A 27,587-nucleotide genomic window follows, 5' to 3' on the forward strand; every position below is an offset into this window, starting at 1 on the left:
TATATAGCAATTCTCTAACATCAGTTATATGCACTGTCTGACAATTTGACGTATAAAACGTGAGGGTTTGATATAATAAACAATTACATAAACGCCTCATATATCAATTTGACAGAATGTACTGAACTTAATTATGTCCAAGTTGGTGTACTGTACTGTCTAACCTTATATAACAAATTTAAAACAAATAGAAATATCAAAGATTCTTTTACACTAGTAAAATCAATGTTCAGACATTTTTTGTCAAATCCCGGTAGATATCCTTCTGTAAACGTCTGTCAATGAATTTAAATTAATGCTATGGTATGATACAGATATCTGTCAAAACTACAAATGACATCAAGTCACTTTTCGACTACATTAGCCTTCCCAAGGGTACACATTGAACATAAACAATCATAAAGAAAATGATGTCAGCGTCAAACGACGTCAGTGACGAGGACGTCAATTTTAACAGTAATCTGCGAAAAAAAACATTAATAGGTCATAGTATGATATATAAATACTGCTATAAAAAGCATACTTGAAATGGTTATAGATAAGAACCAGAAAAAACCGGGAAACATAAACAGCATTGATATATAAGTATTTAACAGATATTTATGAAAGATCTTGATACGCAGTCTTTTAATTCAATCCTTGTGGAGACACAATACCAAACGATACATCCAGGAATTCTCTATTAAAGGCTTCGTTACTTCATCAACACGCATGAAAGAGAAATCCGTGATAGTATTTCCTTAAGAATATAAATGTTCATATACATTTGTAGTTGTTTCTGGTACGTTTTGTTCCAAACATTATTACACGTTATTAAAAGCATATAAAACAATTGAAATGCGTGATAAATCAGGACTTATAGTATAAAAAGATGAATTGGTGGTCCTAGAAAATCAATTAGATTCATTTATTTTTAAATAGTGGATAGCGACATTAATAAAATTCACATACCCTACAATTTCTATTGTTCTTGTTCAGCGTAGAATGAACTAAACCAACCTCAAAATACTTAGGTTTTTTTGTAATCAACAATAGGTTTTTATACAATTATCTATACATACAATGCGTTGATGCAGGCTTTTGATTTTGGCGGGGCTACGCTCTCGGAGCGTGACTTTCCTCTATCAGTGGCATATCAACATTAAAATAACAATTTAAATACATCGAAGGTGAAGGTCATGAATACCTCTTAAACTGTGTGAAGTTACTTTTAAACCTCGAGTAGGTTCTGTTTTATAGAAGATAATGCATTTATGAAAAGTGAATAGTGTCGGAACTTAAACTTGTTGAATTATCATTTGAATCATTCTACATCAGCGGTATGTCGATCTTCTTGAAACAGACAAATTTTACTGTTGACCTAATTTTTTTGATGTCTTTGGTTAAAGATGTGCACGTATCAAAACAAACGATTTTATTGCTGGTATAATTTTAAGATGCTTATGCTTAAGACGTGCACCTCTCAAAACAGAGGATTTTTTGTTGGTTTAATTGTTCATTTAGATGCTTACTCTAAAGACATGCATGTCTAAAAGCAGACGATTTTACCGTTGACATAATTTTTCGGTACTTATGCTTATGACTTGCGCCTCTCTAAAACAGACGATTTCATTGTTGACATAATTATTAAATGCTTATGCTTAAGATGTGCACGTCTCAAAAAACAGACGATTTCACTGTTGACATAATTATTGAATGCTTATGCTTAAGACTTGCACCTCTAAAACAGACGATTTTATTGGTAAAACTAATTACTAGATGCTTAAAAATGCTTAAGACGTGCACGTCTAAAAAACAGACAATTCTAAAAGTGAACTCATTATTGGATGCTTATGATTCAGATGTGCACGTCTCAAAAACAGACGATATATTGTTGACATAATTATTGGATGCTAAAGCTTAAGACGTGCACGTCTCAAAAACAGACGATATATTGTTGGCATAATTATTGGATGCTTATGCCTAAGACGGGCTCGTTTCGAAAATAGACGATATATCGTTGACATAATTATTGGATTCTTATGCTTAAGACGTGCACGACTCAAAAACAGACGGTTTTCTTGTTGACATAATTATTGGATGTCTATGCTTAAGACGGGCACGTCTCAAAAACAAACGATTTTATTGTTGACATAATTATTTGAGGCCTAATTATTGGATGTTTATGCTTAAGACGGGTAAATCTCAAAAACAGACGATGCTATTATGAACATGATTATAACGTGCACGTCTTAAGCAGACGATTTTATAGTTGGCATATATTAAAATGATTGTGCGTAAGATATGCTTGTCTCAAAACAGAAGGTTGTATTGATGACAAAGTAATTGAATGCTTGTTTTCAAGACAAGAACGTCTAAAATATACTATTTTATTGCTCACTTTATTATTGAATGATTTGGCCTAAGACGTGCACGTCTTTAAAAATGTGTTTTATTGTTGGTAAAATTTTTGAATGCTTATGCTTAAACGATCCTATTCACAGCACAATTTTATTGGATGCATATTCTTGATACGTTCAAGTCTTAAATCAAATGATTTAATGTTGGTATAATTACTGAATGTGTATCCACGTTACCTGTGCCCTACTAACGGTTCAATTTATATAACACCAGCAAATCCGCCCGTTTTACTCAATTGGGAGAGCGCCGATCTACGGATCGCGGGGTCGTGAGTTCTATCCTCGAGCGGACCGTATGTTCTCCGTGACGATTTGAAAAAAGACATTGTGTCTGAAATCATTCATCATCCAGATCTATTTCATGTGGAAGAGTTGGCAGTAACTTGCGGATAACAGGGTTGTTCTTGTAAAAATCCGGGATCACTGGTTAGTATATATGTTAGCTGTTACGTAACTGAAACACTGTTGAAAATGGCGTTAAATCCAAACAAAGAAAACAAACAAATACAATCAGTAAGTCCCTCGACCGAATAAGCAGAAATGTTCGTGTACTTATTTTTGTCAACTGAAGGTCTGTGTGACACTGGATATTCATGGAAACCTTCAAAGTTGCCTACCTGTGGCGAAATCAAGGATCGCTATCATTACCAATGCTTTCCCACCATCAGCTTACTCGAAATATTCATTTAGGATGCATTTCGCCTGACATAAAATCTTCGTGTGCACAAAAGCCATATGCATTTTCTAGCCTTTCATTACAATGTCTAGGGTTAAGCCGAGAATTTAACCGCGTTTGTCTGTTAATCTTCTGTTAATCTATTTTCAACTGATGGTTTTCTCCTTCTTTCTAAGGCAATCTGAAGAAAGTAAAGTACGACCGCTCCCAAAAGATAAGAAAATATGACGGAACCAGCGGGACCTCGAAAGCTTACAGACAGTCGATATTCGGGTCTTCAACAAAACTGCATAAACATCTACGAAACAGTATGAATATTCTTATACATCTATAATGGTTTTCAAACAGGAGATCAACGCTTGTGTGTTATTACCATATTTTGCATTTAGTCCACGTTTTCAAATCAGCACATATTATAAACACTTTCCTTTACCTCCATACTTTCCATGCGTACGGACGTCATATTATAAATTTGCAGTTTATTGTATTTTCTCAGGATGCAGTGCGATGCAATCACTGTTGCAATTTCCCTCTCGTTCTTTTGAAGCTTTTCAACAATATAATATATTTGTACATTGTAATGCAAAGTATCTGAACTAAAAATGATACACAGTGAAACAGTGCATGTATACGCATATACCAACAACCGTTCTAGTATTTTTTCATTAGTCACATGTACTTACACTCGGACACATCATGTTGTTTTTTTCGAAAGTTAAACATTAGCTCATAAAATCTTAATTCTAAATTCAATCACCACTTAACTGCCAAGAAGAATTGTCCTATAACAGTAGCTATTATTATATGATGTTACATTTATCAGATTTTCTTCGTTCTTCGACAGGAACAGGATCACGACAAACTTGGTCATCAGACATTCCCTCCGGCGAAACTCTGTCAGGCAGAATCGTTAAACTGTCTCCACTTGTTGACTCTTCCTTTGCAGGTTTGAAATCCTCCTCATCAAAAGAACATTGTGACGTGACATCATCTTCGTCTATAGATTCATCTTTCTCCAGCGCTTTCTTCCAAAGCGGTCCTATAACATCGTCCCAAGGATCATTTTGCTCAGTTACTCGTTTTAGCTGCTTCCTAAATGCAGCCTTGTCAACAATGTTTTTCCAATGTATCGTTTCTTTACATAACTTACGGTAGTATGGGTTGCTCGGAGTGAGCTCTTTCTTCACTCTGTCTACTTCTTCAATTTTTGTCTTCAGCATGCAAAGGTATTGTGTTCCAATGTTCTGTAAACCGTTGACTTGTAACATTTCAATATCAGCTCTAATTGCTTCTTCAACTTCTTCTTCCGCCTTTAAAATGTTAGCATCTTCTTCTCTGCACATACTCAGGGGCTTGATCTTTTTCCTTGCTGGCCCTTCTGCAAAAAAGTAAATGGATTTCATTCAGTGAACTGTCTTACAGAAATCATTCAAACATTTATTTTACAATGAAGCTATTCCACTTCTTTAATAGGCATATAGCTAAAAGCACCCATGAAATTTCTATTCTTGACAAGAAGGCACAGACAGACGATACTCTAGTATATTCTGTTAGTTGGAATCTTTCATCAATAACCTAAAAGTAATTGTACTGCCAAAAAGGTGAAAGGAATCATTATAAATAATAGGTGTTTTATAAGAACTTTTAAAGATATACCCTATCACAGCATGTTAATGTATATAACCAAAGAAAGATCTAGAATCATGTTTTTTACATTAATGAAACAATGTAAAATAAATTTGCCTGCGTTCAGAATTCTATACGAAGTAGCGGATAATTTGCTGAATATTCTGGTATCTTATGACAAACTTAAAACTCTACCTTGCCCATCTAGTGCCTCTAGAACCATTTTGTACACAATTTCTTCTTCTTCTACCTTTTTTTCAAGAAAATCTTGAAGAACGATTCTCGCCTTATAAAAAAAATAAAAATACGGATCAATTCAATAAATGCGTTCTAAGAGTTCTCACAATTATTCAAAATCAATCAAGCTCTGTTTTGATTTCCGTGGATGCATTCTTTTGCTTCAAAATGACCGAGAAGCCTTCCCAACAGCAATCTAAATGCCGCCAAGCACTAAAAATAGAAATGTTGCAGGCTCGGTTTGATTTAGGCTGTTTATAGAGGTAGTGAAAATGCATGCTACCGTTCAAGCCCTCTAGTACCCAGGGTAAGCAGAGCTCAATATTTCCACATGTTACAAGTAAAAAAAGATATTTTTGAGACATCCCCGGATGCGTTCGAACAGCAGAAAACAAGGAATCACAGAATGCAATTCCATGAAAAGCAGCATAATGCCCCCATTTAAAAATAAAGGGATTTATCTACAAGAAACAATGGGCTGAACCAAATTAACTGGAATATCATAGAAACTTTCAAAAGACAAAACTGAAAAGCAGGAATTATCCAACTTACTGAAAAGTATGATTAATCTTTAAGACAGGGCCGGACAGAAACTTACTTCAATGCACTAAATGCTAAACGAAACATCAGAGATACAGCTTACCACAGATCCCATGTAACCGACTTCTCTATTAAACTGCTGGATCAACGAGTCTATATCTTCCATATAATCATCATACCCTGTTGGTGTGCAGTACTTGCGATTCTTTATCTTCACTTGTATTTTCATTGTATCCAGCCTCCCAAGTGTATCCAAACATTTTGCCTCTAAATCTTTCTTGACAACACTTTTGAATTTTTCAAACTGGTTTTTGAAGCAAACCTGAAATTATCAATTGAAATTGAATGAGACGCATAAAAATATTCCTGGTCAAAAGTACAAGCTAAATGAGATAGAGCAAGCGATGGATATAAAGAATATACTTCCTCATAGAAAGGTAAGGACAACGTCACATTCATATCGATATCTTACATGTTATATCCATATTGCACGATGACAACAACAAAGTAAAACTACATGCTCGAAAGTTTAAATATATTATCATGTTCATTATAGTAAACTGCTAAATTTCTTAAGACTTCTATTTACCATTGCCTGTTCTTCATAGATTTGTTCATCGTCAATAATTAGTCCAGACTTCAAAACTTCAAGAGCAGCTTTCATACTGTCCTTATGATAGTTAACAAGACCTTTTTCACTCGGTGAATAGGAAGTAAGACGTCTTTGCATTTCACGTTTATATATTTCCGAAGCTTTCTGGACTACATGTGTATTTTCAACAGTCGACATTGAAATCATTGCGCTTGTCAAACATGGAGACTCTCCAACTTGTATGGAATGGACATAATTCAGCAATAGGGAACTTAACACTGTAAATACAGCAATATATGTCATGTTTATAAACATACGTTCTTAAACTACTAAACACATACATTATAGAATACAAACTATAGTGCATTTTTAAACAGTATGCTTATTTATAAACAAAACACAACTAAAATTAAGGAAACATCTGCAATATAAAATCAGAATATTAATGATATTTCTTTAAAATTGCAAACTTGAGTTGTCTTCTTTCATTCACCATATTTAAAACTGATAATAAGTTTGGATGCTTGAAACAACACTAAATACAATTTGACGTATGAATTTGGAAATTGAGCATTATATAAACTGCACTTACTCCTGCCATTTATTGCTTTTCCTGATTTCAGTAACTTTGGCTCACAAGAATATATGTAATTCCGGAACTCGTTTAGCTTTTCTTGAAAATCTCTCTTCAGAGTATTCTCTGGCAGCGTCATCAACATTTTAAGCAGATCACGTTTGACGGGTTTCCTAAATCGGAAACATTTTCTGTTTTTGAAATATCTTCGGATAAGCATTCTTGGAAGATTGTATTCTTTTAAGGAATCTTCTTTGATAATTTCACCTTTTTTGCGTCGTTTAAGCTTTAACTTATCTTCCAGATATGTATCATCGTCCTCCTCATTAGATTCAAGAGTAACATCCCTTAGTGTGAGAACGAAGTTCGGGAAAAAGAAATCAAGGATTGAATCGTCTTCTTCTGAGCCGCTCACCTTTATTGATGTCTTAATTCTGTTTAAAAATCTGTATACGGTCAAGGAAAATTGGTACACAAGTTTCTACCTCAAATATATACTTTTTTGATAGTCATTTTACGAAATACAACCTAGAGATAAGGTGCACCACAATTTCATTTTTAATGACTATTAGCTATTCAACTGTTTACAGAAATAACGTAATGATCGGATGTAATGTTTTTCTTTGATCATTAGAAAGGAACTATTCCTATGCCGTAGATCGAGTCTGTTATCCTATTATCAACAATAAGCTAAAATAAGATGAATTCTCACGCGACTTTAATGAACTCAACTACAATTTTGATATGAAACTGATTAACAGATGGTGAACGCCGGTGACAAAATTTAACTGATTCAATGTTACAAAGCAGTAATACGGCGATAATCCGAAAAGATACAAACCATCCGAATCACATAAAAATTGCTATCGTTTTAATTAGCACCATTCATAACGCTGTAATAAGTCAAACCACATCTCTTATTTTCATGTATATATTGAGGAATTATCTAATGTTCACACGTTTATTTTATTCCAAGCAACATTTGTACATATCTTAAATATATGTGATGTATCTTAATGATTTTTTCTATTTGTGTAGTGTGAACAAGTAAGTTATTTACCCTTAATTAATAATATTGGATAAAGGATGCTTAAATTTATCAATTGCAGTTCTATCAAAGTTCCCTCTTGTGTTGTAAACCATTGTGCTGGATAAAAGCGTGGCAAGTACAAACAGGTTTTTGTCGTCTTCTATATCCACCTAGATATATATTGATAGCATGTATAATGTTCTGCATAAACACAGTGAATTCAATATACCAAATTATTACAGAATTACAAATCAAATATGCATTTCATTTAGAGAAAATAATGAAATTGTTAGCGCCAGAAGAAAGAGGGAAATGTAAAAATGAGCTTGTTTAATTTGAAGATCTGTCACAAACAGCTTTTAGAAGATTATGATTAGGAATGGTGTCGCTTAGTCGTTTCAATCTCAATGTCATGTGAAACCATTCAAAACCCTGCATATTTCGCTACGGTTATGTTAACATAAAATCAGTAAAGGTATTGTGAGACGAACTTTGACTTATGTTTACTAATGACGAATGATTAGATTTCATGTAACATACCACCCCCAATTTTTCAAATATTTATACAAGATATAAAAACTTCCTGAAATTCTAACAAATGACTTCAACCGCCATACAGAGAATTGTGTTTAATGTAAATAGCAAAGCCTATATAACACATACATAAAAGTCAGTTTTACAGAATTTTTAACTATGTTTAGTATTAGTATTTATCATTGATTTTTACGTGAAATCATTGTTTTGTTAACTAAAATTCGTAAAACCTTTTATAAACCCTAGATACCTTATAGCCTTCTAGAATGATTGCTTTATTACCTAGACAGAACATCTTTGAATGCTTTATTACCAAGACCCAAACAAATACCTTATCAGGATCATCAATCCCTTCTGTATCTAGTAAAACAAGAACTTGGTCTTCCTGTGTAGGGTGTGGCCGACACATTACCCAGATACCTTTTGTTACAGCTGTCGTTGTGTGACCCGTCTCAAACCAAGATTTGTCACCGGCTGAAGAAAGAATACACTAATATTAAGGATCAAAATTTACACACATATTTTTACATTTTAAATGAAATAACATTAGGAAATACAAGAATATTTTCAGACAAAGCGGTTATTGTGTACTATTTAACAATATATCTGAATAGTTTCTGCATCTAATATGTTGTTTATTTCATTCAATGAAAAAACGACGGCGAAACGATACAATAGGAGATATTACACTTCTCATTTTTTAACTAATTCTAATTTATTTAATTGTTAGCACCGGCATGTATGCGATATACATATAAGTATGTGCAAAACATTAATATGGCATGTACCTGAACTGTGACTGGCCAGTTTATTCAAGATGAAAGATTTTCCAGTTCTCAATGTCCCAACTACAGAAACTATGTTCAATGGTTTTTCTATTTCTCTCAGTTTGGTTAAGGTTGACTGGTTGCATGTAGCTTTGCCATCAACCGTCGAAATCAGCATCATTGGTGAATGAAATATTTGGTTGTCGGGCCTAAAGTAAAGTTAAAATGTTGTAAACCTTGTCATGTACTGCAAACCGCTATCATATGGCACTGTTTCAGATACATTGAAAATGAGTCAATGTAGCATACAATTATTTAATAAAGCAATTTTACATATAACACTACGTGAAAACGTAGAATAGCTAAAAAGATGCGTAATGGAAAGGAAAAGAAAACAAAGTTATCTGGCTGTGGTAAATTGTCAGCAAATTGAATGTTGGAATGCTATCTGCATATTTATTTCCTGATTAGAGAATATTTACATGGTTGTTTCTTTTGACAATGGTTGTGTGATTCTTTTAGGCGGAATATCTGGCTTCCTGTAAAGATTTTTGATAACGATGAAAAATCCGAATAAAGACATAAGGCAGTGCGTTCAGCTATTAGAAAAGAATTATCACTGTGATAATTACTACTGTGAGAATGTTACTGACACATGTAGTTCTAGCCACTCATAAAAGCTCAAGGATGAAAACTGACCATAATCTGCAAATAAATCAACCAAGATTTATTTAACACGGTGTGTATGCATATCGGACCCCTCTCTGTGGTAAATGAGAAAATAGATCCCTCTCTGTTCGCGCACATGACCTTTTTGTGGTAAACAATGAACTCCAACATCATGGAGCTCGGAAAATCGAATTTTTGGTCTAAACACAGATGTGTGCAAAAAAACATATAAACCACGGGAAGACAAAGCTATATACCATTACCTTTTTATTATTTGTTTGATCAGATTTGATTATATTATTGCGTTTGATTGGTACAATGAGCTGTCTGTGAAGTTTTCAAATATTGTTTTATAGGAAACACAACTTTGACCAAACATTTCATGTCGGGATAGGTCCATTACTTGTTTTAATTCAAACACGTGTTATCTAATTTGATTATGTAAGAAGTATCATGACTAGAAAGTACATTGTGTGAAATTTTAGTGGCTTCCAAGATGTGATATTGAACACCGGCGCCCGTTGAGAAGAAAAGCTGAAAAGCTCTCAACGGTCGAATAAATTAAAATAAGTCTATAAATACAAATATAAATACAAAGAAATAAAATATCAAAATTACTTTTACTGTTAAAAATTTTTATATACATGTTTATCAATTTTGTTTTATATTACTTAACGCTAAATGTTTTTATTAATGGCTCTAGCAATTGATATCATAGTAACTTCACATTTGTCAAAGTGTAAAAACACGTACGGTGATAAAATCTTCGGTTTTTCTGTAGTTTTCTTTTTCTCAGATGGTGAGCTGTAAATAATTAATCATGCAAAAGTAATTGTTATGACTTTGTTATAACTGTTTAAAAATCGATATTGTAGCAGATACTGTGTAAATCTTTCAATCAGAAGGCCTTGGAATTCGAGCTGCGCTGATGCGGCATCTATCAACCACTCATTTGAAATTACAATCTAGTGTTCTCTCTCCGACAAAGCGGTCTATACTCTAAGTGGCATTTATATGCTTCATTGTGTCTGAAAGGGCGGATGGACCGTAATTAAACTTAAACACTGACTGACTTTCTTCGACAAAGATAAGCCGACAAAGATTAGAAATTAAGCTTTCAACATAAACAAGCTACAATAAGCTAGTACAAATGTAAGCTTTCGATATAGTAAAGCTACAATTGTCTGATACTAAAGTAATCTTGTAGTATAATCAAGCTACAAAAATAAGTACAAAGACAAGCTTTTGATATAATTAAGCTGCGAAAGTATGATGCAGTACAAACGTAAGTTGTGATATAATCAAGCTTTAACAACCTGGTACAAACGTAAGCCTTCAATATAATCAAGCACCAAACATCTAGTACAAACGTAAGGTTTCGATATAATCAAGCTACAACTATCAAATACTAACGTTAGTTTCGGTATATAATCAAGGTACATTGATCTATAACAATGGACTTTTCAACATAATCAACCTACAATGATCTAGAATAATTAAATTATTTCAAAATATACAAGCTAGTACAGTCTTGTACTCGCGAAAGCTCTCGGAACAATCATTGTACAATAATCTACTCCAAGCTTAATCTTTCAAAATAATCAAGCTACAATAATTAAGGTATAAACATTAGCTTTTGACATATTCAAGTTACAATAATCTAGTCTAAGAACAAAAAAACAAGATTTGTTTTATTTAATCTATCATTTTACAAAAACAAGTGTATACAAACAAGTAAAATGGCAAAAATAAGCATACATGTGGTGTATTCACTATTATTATAGCATTCATGATTCTGCATAGTGTAAAAAGATTGTTTACAAACAAGAATGTATTTTGCAAATCTCAAATTATTAATTAAATATTTCTCAGACTTTAAGAGCTGAAGCACTTATGAGCCTTTCTGGACATGGATGTAAACAACAGAAAAGATAACCTTGAAAAAAATCTACATTTAAAAGCTATACCAAGGCACACTGTAATAAAACACCTTGTTAAAATACTTGAGTTTGTAATAAGTCTCTTGAATTAGTATTTGATACCTTGAAATAAAAGTTTCTACAGTAGCTGTTCACAGGTTAATTATGACACCATAATACAATAATTCCTTTTGTTTGTTTGTTTGTTTTGGTTTAACGCCATTTTTCAACAGTATTTCAGTCATGTAACGGCGGGCAGTTAACCTAACCAGTGTTCCTGGATTCTATACCAGTACTAACCTGTTCTCCGCAAGTAACTGCCAACTTCCCCACATGAATAATTCCTGACAAGACAATACGATATACCAATTTTTCTGTGTCACATTTAAAATGCTGAGCGTATTATCAAACTTACCGTGGCGGTGTATTAAATATGTCTAGCCTACTTGCTGACAGCTTTCCGGGCAGGCGCCGCTGCGGTGGATTTTCTTCGCTCATGTTTTATTTGCCTGTAATAGTTAAGCAATATTTTTTATCATCATATTGTAAAACAAGCTTGTCTAGAAAGCCGTAAAAGCAAGTAGTCTAATTATAGACGTGTAAGTATTCTGCCTGTATCATCCAACATTTTTAAAAAAGTTCTGGCTGAGCAATGAGCAATTTTCTTTGAAAACATCTGCGATTAATTCTTATGTGCATTCAGAAAGGGGTCTGGTTGTCAAACCACTCTATTAAAACTTTTGGAAAACTAGAAAGAAGCCCTTGACAATAATCATTATGTTGCTACAATTTTAATGGACCTCTCAAAAGCTTTCGACTGTTTACCCCATGAAACTCTACTCTGCAAACACTCTACATACGGTTTATCTGATCAATATATAAAATTAATGTCATCATATCTCTCTAACAGAAAACATCAAGTTAAAATATCAAATGTGGTTAGTAATTAGGCTGAAATTAACAAAGGTGTTCCTCAATGCTAAATTTTAGGCCCCTTCTTTTTAATGCTTTTATTAATGATATCTTTTATTTCATTAAGAAAGGAAGTCTCTTCAATTACGCAGATGATAACACTCTGTTTTTTCATACTCCTGATTATCAAAAGAAAGTCAAATTCTTTTTGAATGTTCCATATAAACTGTATGCAGGCAAATCCTGATAAATTTCAGACGATATCTGTAGGTAAGAGGACGCATGATTGAAATCCAACATAATTAAATGTGATGATGTAGTAAAATTACTTGGTGTGGAAACTGACTTTAACTTGACCTTTGATCGACATATAACTACAATTTGTAAAAAGGCTACACAACAAATTAATGTTCTAAAAAGAAGTGGTAAACATCTCAGTAAATTAAATAGGATTACAATCTTCCATATTTTTATCTTATCAAATTTTAATTTCTGTCCTTTATCATGGCATTTCTGTAATGTTACAAATACTAAAAAATATTGAAAAAAAAAACGAGCCTTAAGATTTGTATGTAATGATTATGTAAGTACTTATGACCAGCTACTAGTTAGTGCAAAATTACCATCATTGCCTGTAAAAGACAAAGAACTATGGCTATAGACACCTTTAAAATGTTAAAAGATTTGGTACCTCCAGTTCTATTTGATCTAATAAATAAACGTTCGAATTCATCACATTATTTTAGATACTCTAAATTATTTTACTCTTATCTTTTACAGGTACCTCAGGTCAGTACAACTATGTAAAGCGTCTTCGAACGTAAAATTGAACATGAAAAGGGCGCTATGTAAATCTGGTATAATAATAATAAAATAATAACTAAGTTCGGTAAAAACAGCTTTAGGTATGCTGCCCCTGTATTGTGGAACTCCCTACCTGACACCTTTCAGCAAACAAATAATTTTAATGATTTTAGAAATCTAATATCCTGCTGGTCAGGAAAGGAGTGTACCTGAGTGGCTTCTCGACTGATTAGCATAGTCCACTTAGTTTTTACTTTGTTTTGCTTGTAAAATAATATGCTTTGCTTTGCCTTTGCTTTTGCGTGATGTATATGCTTTTTATATGTATGCTTTTCTTACAGCTCTTTTTATTTGTTCATTTAATATATGTTATAGCTGTCGGTTACAAAAGCTCTTCTCGAGCTTATGTCTCCTGTTATTATGTCTTGCCGACTCTAAATAATAATTGTATGTATTGTATTGTATTGTATTGTAGAATTTGCCATGTCTTACAATTTAGCATCAACTACTATCAATTGGCAGTGATTATTAATTCATCATTTGTTTCAATGTTCAGCTACTTGTGCATGATCATTCATGTCATTGCAGTGATATGATATCACTATTCGTTGAATGAAAACCGTTTCTATGTAAACTGTATTGGTTTAAAAATGAAAATCTTGGTTGTCACAAATTGTACAGATGAACCGGGTTTCCTTTATTCTATTGCAACATGATATGGTAGCATAATAGGTGCGCATTTCATTGAAAATCATGTATGATTTGATGCATAATATTATGTAATAATGTAATATGGTGTATAAATTATCGGATTCATAAAGAAACCAGAGTAGTTCTTCATACATAGGTAAAAATATTTGTTTATTACAAAGGTAGCCTTGACATAATTTTATACGACGAAATCACCGCGTTAACTCTACCTGTAAACGACTGTTTGCAATAATTGTATAGATATGATTATAACAATTCTTTATGTGTTTAAGAAATAAGGACAAAAATGTAATATCAGGCATGTTGACATCATTCAGATACAAACACCCCGAGGCTCATGAAATACATGCCAACAGGGCTTGGTAAAACCTCAGTCCTAAACTATTATACTTCTAAAAGTTGATGTGATGAGTTTTGTTGAGCAAAGAATTGTTGAGCAAAGTCATGGATTATTGGAGCACTTAATTTTAGTGTCAGAATAATTTATATATTAAACATATTACTAATGTAACAAAGAAGCACAGATAGTGATTCACTCCTTATTCGTTTTATCATTACTATAATTGTAGTTGCTGTAACTAATATAATTTTGGTCATTTATGGCTGATTTGGGTTATTTATGGTGATAGCTGGATGCCAGTATTACACATTATTTTATATAGGTAGCAGGGTACACTTCGACTTTTGGCACCCGTCAAAATTTCTTTTAATTAGAACTTCGTGATTTTGGATGTCTGTAAATTAAGGTGAGAGATAATGATTGCTAATTCTTTAGAAAATTTATACAGCCGATACATGTAAAATTCTGATGTCAGTTGTAAAACTAACTGCTGCTAGCTTTGTATGAATCAGTGAAACACCTTTTCGCGGAAAAATTCAAATCATGGAATGGTTCTGTGCTTGTTGATTGATTCTCTGGAACATTTTCGTTTTTTTTTTTTTTTTTTTGTGAAAAACTGAGCTAGATAGGCCCCCATTCCGATCATATCCAGAAGTTCAGTAAGGACTATTAAATTGAGAAATGCAATAAAAATTGGGCATGGTTCTTGCAGCGGGATCATTGCCGGCTGTTCAAAAGGTGCAAAACTGATGATTTTGGCATGCTATATTTAATGGATGGTGTAAAACGTTCGTTTTCATAACTTTCTTCATTCTTGTATGAGAATCCTGATCTTGCCATTAATTTAAGCACAAAACATGCACGCAATTTATAAAATGGCCACCCTGCCGCTACAATAGTTAAAGGGAACCAACTATCTGTTAAAGCAACTACCTGTTGCAAATACCATACACTAATTTGAACCAATCAGAAACAAGTCCTAAATAGCACCAGTCAAATATCTCACTTCTGCTAAGGTATCAATAGATAGATAAATGACAGAGATTTCATTCTGTATCCAGCGATTGATATAGACACATTGAGGATTCAACTGATAATTTATCCCAGTTCCTTGAGAAAGTTATTGCAACGACGCTGTCAGGGCGGATAAATTATTAAAGAGAATACGTTGGACATTCAAAGACTAAAGAAGAGTTGCAGAATTTTAACAAGGTTTTGAGCTATAAGACCAGCGCATAGGAGTTTTACGATAGTTGAATGCTATGGACGATAGCAAATATAAGCTGAGCATCGGAAAGCTGAGACACAGAGACATAGTGTTTGGTAATCTACTGAGATGGTAGAAGAGTTCCAGCTTATAGACGAGGTTCAGCCAAGGCATCGGGGTTATATCTATATGATATTTGAATGCTACATGTGATAGCATATAGGCGCTGAGCATCCAGGAGTCAGGGCAAGAGTTGCAGCTTTAATTAAGAGAATATCTGAGCATCTATGCGAAAGGACTCGTATGTTGTTGATTCAAAGACATTGACTGGCGGGAACTTCAACGAAAGAACAAGTCAGGTATATCTCCAGCCTATAGGAATTTGAGCAGATATCGTTAATTGAAGATTGTTAGTTTGAAACATTGAGTGTTTTATTGCCTGATCACTGAAATTATCTAGCTCATAATTGAAATCATTAACGAATCATGTAGGAAAGGTAGCCAGCGGAAATTTTCATATACGAGATATTTGGTCTCACCAGCTATACATTTTAACAAAGGACATTCTACATAGTTTGTCAGCCAGTCTAAAAACAAAGACAAATATCAAACAGGGAATGCCACGTACCAAAAACGCAACCTCCCCAAAACGAAACCCACAGCACGTAGACCACAAACACACACACACACATACACGCACGCACACACAAAGCCAACACACTAGGACAAAACGAACAAACAGAGGAACACAGTGGGGCACCGCCTTGGAACGGTCAGTGGCAAAAACACCACTGGGGAGCTTAAACCGGTTTATGGTGCGCAACCAACCTCACTCTTACCCCCACCATGTTCCAAAGACACGGGACAGCGTAAATAAAAGTAATCCCCTCCAGGTGAATCTCTAACATACGTAATGGAAACAAATAGGCATGGCATGTAAAACACAAAAATGCTCGTGTAAAAATATATATAAAAAGCAAACCCTTAGAACCAAAAATGTATGTACTCAATGCCTTTTCAGAAGACAGAGCAACAAGAGAAACACCCTTAAGGGCCCGACGAAACAGGCCAGAAGACAGATATCAAAACAGTTCAGTCCTGGTAGGATTTAAAAACTGCTTATCATAGAGTCCTCCCCCTCTTCGCGCCAGACACCATCCAAAGAGGGATGCGTAGGTCCAACTGTAAAACGGGTTGAACCACTAAACATGCGGTTATGTCTCTAAAACAGTTGGATCGTAACATTTTTATAAAACGTTTTTATAATTTTACCAAATACATTTGGAAAATTACCATGACCCAAGATCTTACGAAGTTTGTAAACCACATCCCCATAAAAAACGGGTTTAGAAATACCTTCTCGCAGAAGTGTCTTTAAATTACTATTGAATTTTAAAACTAAATCAGAATTACGATAGTAAAATTTAGCAAAATATTTACGCAATTTGTAATAAGGTAGCCTTGCTGAAGAAGTTTACTTGTAATATATTGATTACGTTCATTGAAATGCTTGACATGACTACACGCTCTGGCAAACCGAATTAATTGAGAAATATATACCTCATAAGATGTAGCCTGAGGTACATCCCCATCCAAATGGGGAAAATTTACAATACTAAAATTAAAATCATCCCTCTTTAATACATAGTCACCTAAGCAATTAGACCCATTATATTGTTCAATCTACTAAAGGTGTAGGCACTTCTCTGGGTCATATAACTCGTATCCTGACAAGTGACTGAACAGAAACTATGCCCCCGTTAAAAACGTTTGTTTGCCGTCTCCACCACTAGCTTAATAGCAAACGCTACGAACAAATTAGTTTGCCAATTCCAAAAGGAGATTGAGAATACGCAGGGCAATTGCACGCATCCGTTTCTCGGATTGTGCGTCCCGATTTGAAAATATTTTGTACTGAAACGAAACATATTTGTTCACTGTGATGACCTGGCATTTAGCAAACATATTCAATAACTCTAGTACGCGGTTGTTTAAAGTTATGCCCCTTTTCCGATTTAGCATTTTGTAACTGCTTTGTGTGTGCGCTGGTATCTCATTAACCACTAGTAGAATTATTGGGTTAAAACTTCACACACCTGTTTAAAGTTATGATCTAACATGCAATGAAAACGCTTCATAACTCTGGGTTTTACTCTGTCACAAAGTTATGCCGCCTCTTCGACATAACAAATTTCGTTAAGCATTGATATGCATGTATGTATGTTTGTTTCACTGACTACTTTTAAGAATGAACTGAAAGCGTGTGGTGGCTGTAAAAAGTCACTTCGTACCTGGGACTCAGTGCTGTTATATTTACTGGTCTTTTGGAATCAATGAATAAATTCAGTGTCCCACTGTGTTCCTTTATTTGTTCGTTTACTCGTTGTGTATTTGCTGTGTGTGTGCGTATATGCGTGTGAGAGAGAGTGTGGGTTTGTAAACGCTGCCAACTGGGTAATTTCTACTTCTGCTTCTAGAAATATGTAACATTGTTAAATTCGTCCTTTATGGATCCTACCGCTTTATCCTTTTTTCTCTATTTTTGTTCTTCCGAAACTGAAACACTCCTAATCTCAAGAAAAAAGACCAAAGTGAATCACCCAGTCTTAACAATGAACAATATTCCAATCAAAGCTGTCGAACATCATAAACACATTGGCATTACTCTTGACAACAATGGGAAATGACAGTCACATATCACAGCAACCACAGCTAAAGCATGGCAAATATTAGGAATATCAAAATCTTTGAAATTTATATTTAACAGAAGTCTCTTGAACAGTTATATATATCCTTTATCCGACCTCTCCTAGAATACAGTGACTCTGTCTGAGACGATTGTACCATAGAAGAAAAAAGAAATATTGAATCCGTACAAATTGAGGCAGAGAGAATTGTAACGGGTTGGTGCAACAAAATTATGTAGCATTGAAAAACTTAATATTGAACTCAAATGGGAAAAAAATTAACTGCCAAAAAACTCACTCTTACTATTATCATGGTACAAGAAATGAACAAGTTCTTCACAAAAGACTACGGCTAGGATGTAGTTTTTTAAATCATGACCTTTTCCGAAAATCAATTACTGAATCACCCTATTGCTCTTGTGGTGAAATCGAAACTGTAAATCACTTTCTTCTCGGATGTTATAAATATTCTGCTCAAAGACAAAGATTCTATGCAACTTTACCTAGTCCTGTAACGTACCAAAACTTGATATACGGGTCGGAAAATCTTTCTACTGATAATAATGCTCTTGTCTTTTCAACAGTACAGAAATACATCCTCGCTACTGGGCGATTCACATCGTAGTCTGATCCACGAACTCATTAACTTACTTATATGCTGTCTTCTGAAGACGAGTAGCATTCTGCATTCAATATCTTTGAAGTATTAATGTGACCCAACAATATTTTTGTCCCCTCTTCTTTGATGGTCTATTATTTATTTTTTTCTTCTCTACTCTCCAAAATATGTTTGCTTAAGTAGTCGTACACTAAACATCGCAAGACAAACTTTCAAAGAGCTGTATTAATATAAGCCTCTACAGGCTTGTTTACATATCATTAGACTAGAAAGCTATGTTCATGTTATTATTTATTGCTATATAAAACTGTTTGACATTGTGTATAATTAATAATGAAAATAAATATTGTTTCAACTAACTCGGTAATTTCGTATGAATACACACCAACGTACCGGTGATACGCCACAAACCGGGGAATTCCCCAGTTCAATATAACAATACCACGTTAATCCTGACCTTGAATTTAGTCATCTCTCAAAATTTGAGCCTATTCTGAGTGTGTATATTCGCCATTTACTGCGGTTAACCTGTATGCAACTCGTAGTACAAACACACCAAGTTTTAAATCAGTATCACTGATCTAACTATGTTTTCGACATTTTAAGCTCATTAGTGAAATAAAAATGTTGATCATTAATTAATTATATTACCACTTTTAGATGTTCTCACATTCACAAGACGATGTTATATATCAATATTTCCAGATATCTTGTCCGGCTTATCGTTTCACCATTTCGCTTTTATTGCTATGTTAATAAAATGATTTGATAAATAGAAATACAAAATTGAGAATATTATAATATTCAGGAGCATCACTCAAAATATACAGTTTATTTTTGGTCTTTCAATGTATACAGTTAACAAACTTTCAACTTCACGCTACTTATTTATTATATGCATTGATTTTTTTCCGGAAATATCTGTCAGTATTAGATCTTTAAAGACGTTCTGAAAGCTTTTCACAACAGTCAGTGCCATATGTTAATAGATGATACCACTACATTACAATTATGTGATAAAATGCAATGTATGTAACAGTCTGCGTTTTATACTGTTAAGCGTGCAAAAACAAAGGAATTTCATTTAAGAAACACAGAAATAATTGAAAGTAACATCACCCCCTAACACTGCCAGTTTCAGGGTTACATTCGTCCATGACGTGCTTGGTTATCATTTTGGTCTCCCAAAATAACTGTGCTGCATTTGAAAAACGGCTGCAATTATTTTGTCACCTCCTGCGATGTTTATATTATAATCAGTTGTCTCCTTGTAATGCAATTATCTACGTATGGTGAAGTGTAGTAAATACTACAAAGCCGAGATATTTTAAAACAGTTCTATTTATTACTGTAGGTGTTTGTCAAATTTTTAGACCACGTAAATCTTGACATTAGTACATTATCTGATTGATTTTATCTACTACACATCAAAGAAAAGGTCTCAATGATCTGACTCCAGTACGTTGTTAAAAACTGTTTAAACACTTGGAAATTCTAAAGCCTAGATCTCGTGAGTAACTCTCATGCATTTACTTATGCTCTTTACCCGCGGTGTTTTGTTCAGGTAAACAAATTCATGGTACAAAAATGTTTCAACAAAGCATAGACTATGAAGTGTGTTGTACATGTCCGAAATAATTGTAGTTTACGACGGTTCTGATAAAATGCACGGGTTTAGTATCATTTGTCAAAAGATTGAAAACTAGAGATATCAACTAAACACAGCAAGACAATGAACTTAATGAAATTAGATGTTCATATAACGGGTAGATACATCCTTTAGGAAAATTGCTCCCAGAATCTGCAACCTGAAGCACACTATTTTAATACTTTTAGAAACAATAACAGTAATCTACAGATGAGTTCCCAGGGTGTCAGAAAATACAATACGTAATGCATTGTATGAATTCCGATATCTTCATAACTAATTATACATGTACAAATCGTTAATTGAAACTTGAAATTTTATTGCCGTTGTTGTGAAGGATTTTATTAAATATAAAGCTTTCAAATACATAACGACATTATTCGTTGTTTAACTGACCAACACAAAATAAGACATTCTCCTATTCGATGACACACTAACGCAGTATTTATTATGGGTGCAAGTACATTTATTTTTAGTTCTGACAGTGGCATACATATGCTTTTCTGGTATTAATGGCATTGAGGGAAACACAAATATATCATAATCATAATAATACTTACGATATAAAAATTTTCATTAAAACAACAATACCACATGAATTTAAAATACCTATGACTGATTTCTTTTTAAAATAACTCTTCCTTGATCAGAATGATTTTTACACGAGCATTCCGTTTCTATATGTTCTTTGTTTTTAAAGAGTACTAATATAATTTAGAGTGTGGTAAATTCAGCTGTTGCTTCAGTTTTCATTCTCCTACATTTGAAATGTTGTACTATGTATTTATTTTCGTGATCGAAACTCTAGTTAGTATTGTTTGCAATTAAATCCTGTTCAGTTTCAAAAGGAAATATCGTCACAAAATTGGGAAAAAAAAACTTTCCGAGTGTGGGATTTGAACACACGACCCTCGCAAATTCTGAAAGATTAACTACGTAAAGGAAACATATTAGTGAAGCCTTGTTTTCTAAAAAAAGATAAAAACAAAATCTTTTATATACCAAAAATATACTGGTAACAAAATAAATACGACTGAACATGCTTTTAACTTTGTTTAAGTCTTTGTTAATAAAATGAAATAAGGCACTGCCTCAATCGGGAATCGGTCCGACTTCAACTCATCCAATAACATTTGAAAACATTTGAGGGTCCCAGATAATGTTGTTATAACTTCTGGCCTAACCCTTTTGTATATTTACATTGATGTATTTATGTATGCTTGTTGTATGTATATGAATAGAATATGTATATATATATACAGTTATATATGAATAAACTAAACATTTGAAAAGAACTGTCTAATGACGGCACGGACCGAAGGACACATTATCGCAGAGGGGTCGATCCCGATTTTCGTCGCTTCACGCAGGATCGATTCCTTATCAATTTAAATGTAGATTTTGGAATAAAAACAACACTGCCCATATTTGCACTGATGTACAAGACGTTGTGATTCGGACATGTTATGTGGACGCTTATTAGGCACAAGGAAAAATCGTATTCTTCCAAAAATCCCAAGTCAGACGTTCAGTGCACGTGCCGGAAGTACATCTTTTTTAATTCGAAAGTATATATCTCATTCGGTATATCGCATGTTGCCGTAGAGGGATCGATCCTGATTTTCGTCGCTTGCAAGAAATTACAATTTAGGCAACCGAAGCACTTCTAATTGTGTACAATATGCATGTATGCATGTATGATGAACTTATTCTGAAATTAATGCCAAAAAGAGACTTCTAGCAACCCCTCGCAACAAATTTTGGGGCATATTTCTGTCATGTGGTGTACATTGGGGTTATAATGTGTCCTCATTAGCCTGGGAATCCAGTCTGACAATTTCTAACTTTTTTCTACCTGCAAATTGACAGCCTGGTGAAACCTGTTTTCCGACCGCAGCGCCACCTATATTACACCCGATATATGCGGGTGTTTGATAAAGAACGATAACTTCTGAAAGCAATAATCCATGGCTAAAAATAGAAACAGAATTCTCACGGAAAAGACAGATCGGAATCGTGTTCTTCCGAAGGTTTCCGAACATTTCCGGGCCATAGACAAATACCAGTTTGTACTTCCCATAGCTTTTCCAGCATGTTGTAATAACTTTTAAATATGTCAGTAAATTAAGTTTGCGTCATCAAGATGTTATATAAATGCAGACCTAGTGATCTACGAAATTGACGAATTGACTGGATAATATTCCAAAATTCGGCAGCATTGCCTCGTTTTCGTTTCAAACAAGCCGAATGTTAATTAGGCGAATTATAGAAAATCGATAGTCAGTAGTGACATGGAAACTCCTTCAGATTTCCCCAGGCGTTGATAATATCAGAAACTCGATGAATGCCAATTAACACTAATTAGCGCAAATTAAGTCGGATCTTTAATGCATAGATATTATGTAATATTTCTTCTGACAAAGCACAAATATTATCAACGGCTTCCCAGGCTATGTCCTCATATGTAATTCTGAAACATACGTTACCGAATTTAGATAAAGGTACTTACAAAATAGAGAAAAGTAGAAACTTCAGAAGCAGAGACTTTTTACGGCCGCCAGACGGCACAAACAACGCTGCTGTGATAATAAAATAGAGAAAAATAGAAACTTCACAGGTCGCTCAACACGACAAGAACGAAAATGTTGCAGGCTCGGTTTGATTGAGCCTGTTTATGGACGGTAGTGGCAATGCATGCTACCGTCCACGCCCTCTAGGACTTGATGTTTTAATCTCAGTTCCATACTGAGATCATCTATATGTAACATTTGAATAAAATCGTCTTTTGAAAGAACTAGTTTGTTTGAGTTTGTTAATAATTTTAAAAGTAGAAATTGAATTTTATTAAGAGCTCAGAATTGACAACATTGATACCACTTCCACAATATGAACAAGGAGTCCCATCTTCGCTTTCGTTAAGGAAATGTAATATGATAGTTCAGTGATTCCGCCCCAGAGTTCAAGTGATATTTGAAAATCACTATTGTCAGAGAAACAGAACTACTTGAAGAAACATGTTTTACCAGAATTAATTTGTTTCACTACCTAGTTGTACTGCATATGTATGATGTTCTATAACTTCAAAATGTTATTTACATTAGGAATTACACCAGCAACTCCGCAATGCATATAAACCGATAATTTCAGTAATATATACTATGCCCCAACGATAACTTGATATTTACAAACATGACTATAAACAGATTAAAATGGAACAAAGGGCATTCAACATTTTTCTAAAATGTTACAATCTAAATATTTCTAGATTTTTGTACCAGTTAAGAATAAATCAGTGGTAAAGCATACTGTCTATGTTCAACAAACCTTTTGCCATGTGAGTTCGAAACTCAGCATCGACATTTAATTTTTATTTCACTTTTGCATAAAAATAGATTCCTCCATGGGCTCATAACAGAGAGGTATCTACTGCGGTATGGCAGTTTATTATATATCAAAGATGATATTGATTAAATGCAGGCACTCAAGCCATACATATAACGAACATACTATCATGTTATATAAAGACATATATACAAATACAAACCGTGAAAGAAACAAAAATACGGAAGCTAAAATGAAAACGAATTGGAAAAACAAAATAAAATCTGAAAAAAAACTAATGAGGATTCGAACCCATAAAACGATTCGCTTATATCCAGTTGTTGTCTACATTTTACCCAACAGAGCCATGTTGCCATATACACAGTGGATATCTGCTTGTCAAGTAATGTGCAAGCATTATGAATTGCTATTACATCAGTTATCATAAATTAGACTCATCCTCGCGTTTCGGCGGGAATCACGTTATCATTGGGTATTAGTACAATCTTACCTCTCATAAATATCAAAACAACGCATTGAAAATATAACATCCTCTGTCTTTAAACCGTCACAGTCCATCTAAACCCCAAAAGCTATACTACCTTTAATGTTACTTAATGTTCTGTGTAATCTTCGTAACGTATGTTGTCATCTTTGTAATGGTATAAAAACTAATGAAGTTGGTGTATGATTTATGCATTAGCCTGGAATAATAATAATAATGTATGAAATATGAAACTGAATAAGTGAACTTCAAAACCTAGGTAACGTATATTCTGTTTTTAGATACCCTCATGTTCTGTATTTCGTTTGAATGAAAGTCAAAAGTATTTAGACTGCACACACACTGTAACCAAGTGTACTGTTTATTATCAATATGCTATTTATGTTTGAAGCAGAAGCCGTACAAATTGGTAATCTATGCTTTTTACAGTAATGCTGAAAGAGGCATCATTGTTTTACTATAGTTTGTCGACATCCTATATTTGAGAATAGTAACAGGGTTAAGTCCAACAAAATGAAAACGGCCATGTTTGCATGTTCAGTAAACATTATTTATTGAAATCAAAAACATACAATGCAATTGTGTGAGTGTTTCCAATGTTGCTAATTCTTCAAGGTGGAAAATTTGAGTGGCGGCTGTTACGTATGTTACATTTTAAAGTATCTTTATCAACTAAAAGTCAAAATCATACAAGTAAGCTTACTTTGACATCTTAAATAGAAGGAAACTATTGGTACACCAAACCTTTCTGAATGAAACACAAAATAAAAAGTTAGATTTATCGAGAAACAGCATGTGATTTGTAGGTTATTACATCTGCCGGAATAAGAAGAGTTCTTCTGAGCTTCTGTGTCTTCCACCCGATAGTCGGAGATATTAATCACGTGATCAAAACAAGGTGGCAATTCGACGTAATGTATTATATACCTTACAAGCTAAGTTATAAACTAGAACAAATAAAATGTTTGGAATTTCTTTTTCAAAAAGTACTTAACAATAAAAATCTCTGAAAAAAAAATACATTTAAAAAAAAGAATGATATATTTTTTTACTTCCGGCAGACGTCTGTTCGATTGGGATTTTCTTAAGAGCTTTTGAGGTTCTCGCATAAATGGTAAGATGCTAATTTGGCAGATTTCACCAGGGCCAAGTTCAGTGTACAATTATTGCAATAGTAGCTTTTGAACATTTTTAAATGAAATTCAGTATTAACTAGGAAATGTTTGGACCCCTAATAGGTCACAGTGACCTCTTGCAGGGAAACTCGTCTATAGCACAACCTACCATATAACCAGAGACAATAATTAGATGATAATTGTTATCTATGTGTCTGATATAACTTTAAAAGGAGCAACACTGGACCTCTCCTTTGTTTCTTTTTTAAAAGAAGCCTACCTGTTTTTGTTTGACATACGGTAGAAAGCGACATCCGGTCTTAAACTACCCCGGAATGAATGTACTAATGGCTAGAATGGGTGAACCTTTGCCTAATTTCTGGGTTACGAAATCGAAAACCTAGAGGACTTACAGAAACTGGCCCGCAGACCATTATTCGAATATATGTGTTATAAAATCTATGGAACAAACTATAGCATATATCTACGACGTCACAACTGTGTGACGTATGTGAGATATGTCAGTATCGAACTACAGGTGTTCAAAGTGCGCATTTCATATTAGTGTTTTCAATATTCCCCAGGCTCAGCATCAGGCCGGTGTTTGCACATATACTGTTACAAATCATTGCGCGAATTATTGCATCGAAATCCTACTTACGAGGTCTTGTTTAAAAATATATAAATAAGGTCTCGATTTTTCTGTCGTTCAGTTTTAAAAAATGTTCCACTTTTTAATGTTATTCAAAAGCTAGTTCAGCGAATGATAAAATTCGGTTTCATATGCAAATCTGAAACTATGGGATACGGTCAAAATAAATGTTTTATATTTACCTTTTGCAGATTTTGGTACTCCTAATCCTGCAGCTTAGTAAATATTACACAACTGTCATTCATATAATAATTTCTATTGTAGTCGCGAACTTTAATTTCACTGTATATGTTCACCGTGCTCAAAAGCAGATGATACCATACTGGTTTATGTCGAAATACGTTTCACCACTATTGCAAAAAGTGGATGACAGATAAACATAATCTGATATCCTTTCATGATCCTTTCAACCTTCAGACACGTCAATGAAGAAATTTTAGTAATCTTCAAAAGATTTATCAGATATAATGGCGGTCAAAATATGTTTACTGTGTATAAAATTCAATATATCATATCAGATACATTTGCAGCATAATCGAAACATTGCGGCTAGATTCCAAAAAAAAAGAATTAACAATACAATGGAAAATTGCTTTTAAATGTAAATAGCGAAATGAATGCCGCAAAGCAAGTATTTCGCGTTTCAGTTGCTTGGATCACATTACTACGTTATAAGCACATAAACTGCAGCGTCATTGCATTTGTAAAACAAAACGAGAAAAGAAAAATCTGTTGACAGCTGCTTTCTAATGATATTAATTAAGAGACAGAAACCGCTTGTTGCACTATATATTTACTATTCCTTCAAAATTGTACGAGTATTTTCTACTAATAAAAATTTATGATACTAGAATAGCTGCTTAATTAATACCTGTGGTGACCGCTATTGCAGGATGTAATGTATAACCTGTATCGCAGTTTAAAATAAAATGTGTGACAAAAGTCTCTTTGAATCTTTATTTCATCTTACACTTCATCTCTTCAGCCTTTAAATTTTATTTATTGAATTTATTGAATTTCTGTTATATATTATAGTATGTTAGTATGTTGAGTTACGTGCCATCCCTGTGCATTATAGATCTACTCCGGTCAAACTGGCCGGTCGCTTTCCGAAGAAGCTACGTGTTCCATTTCTTTTCCAAGAATCTTCGCCCTTGAGGAGATTCAACTGACCTGCACAAAGAGAAGTGGATTCCCTTTCTCACATCCTCCCGCTGAATAGCTTCAGAATAAGTTACGCTACGCCTTGATCCCCTATATATGTTATAAAATAGGCGTGTTTAAACGTACCAAATAGCTATTACCAAACATTCACCATAGGATTGCATTTTGCATTCGTTTAACATTCGGATCCCGAATTGAAATTCGCGCTCCTCGCGTAATTATTCCGTCTTTGGGCACTTACAACCCGTCCAAAAAAAAAAATCTAAAGAAAAGTTTACATCCTACGTTTTCTGTCGATTTTATGTTTAATACCCTACAATATAAATTCATTTTTCCCAG

The 27,587-nt window shown here is 33.8% G+C and overlaps 1 protein-coding gene across 5 annotated transcripts in view; it reads right to left on the reverse strand.

Annotated features, from left to right (window-relative positions):
• LOC128555474 (guanylate-binding protein 2-like) overlaps window positions 1-26,516 on the reverse strand; it is a 57,930-nt gene extending 31,414 nt beyond the window's left edge. The window contains exons 1-12 of one of the 5 annotated variants that reach the window (XM_053537785.1): window positions 26,267-26,475; window positions 11,979-12,072; window positions 10,398-10,448; window positions 9,458-9,514; window positions 8,997-9,184; window positions 8,540-8,682; window positions 7,735-7,844; window positions 6,663-7,090; window positions 6,068-6,348; window positions 5,582-5,800; window positions 4,897-4,987; window positions 1,999-4,453 (exon numbers count right to left, since the gene is read on the reverse strand). In XM_053537785.1, the coding sequence (XP_053393760.1) occupies window positions 3,876-4,453; window positions 4,897-4,987; window positions 5,582-5,800; window positions 6,068-6,348; window positions 6,663-7,090; window positions 7,735-7,844; window positions 8,540-8,682; window positions 8,997-9,184; window positions 9,458-9,514; window positions 10,398-10,448; window positions 11,979-12,061 (2,229 nt within the window). In that variant the 5' untranslated portion in view covers window positions 12,062-12,072; window positions 26,267-26,475 and the 3' untranslated portion in view covers window positions 1,999-3,875. Of the gene's footprint in view, window positions 1-1,998; window positions 4,454-4,896; window positions 4,988-5,581; window positions 5,801-6,067; window positions 6,349-6,662; window positions 7,091-7,734; window positions 7,845-8,539; window positions 8,683-8,996; window positions 9,185-9,457; window positions 9,515-10,397; window positions 10,449-11,978; window positions 12,073-26,266 lie in introns of those variants that run through there. The other 4 variants (XM_053537780.1, XM_053537795.1, XM_053537800.1 and 1 more) reach the window with 4 other exon arrangements.
• Between the last annotated feature and the right edge of the window lie 1,071 nt (window positions 26,517-27,587).

Source organism: Mercenaria mercenaria, chromosome 1 (assembly GCF_021730395.1).
Source record: "Mercenaria mercenaria strain notata chromosome 1, MADL_Memer_1, whole genome shotgun sequence".
NCBI lineage: Eukaryota > Metazoa > Mollusca > Bivalvia > Venerida > Veneridae > Mercenaria > Mercenaria mercenaria.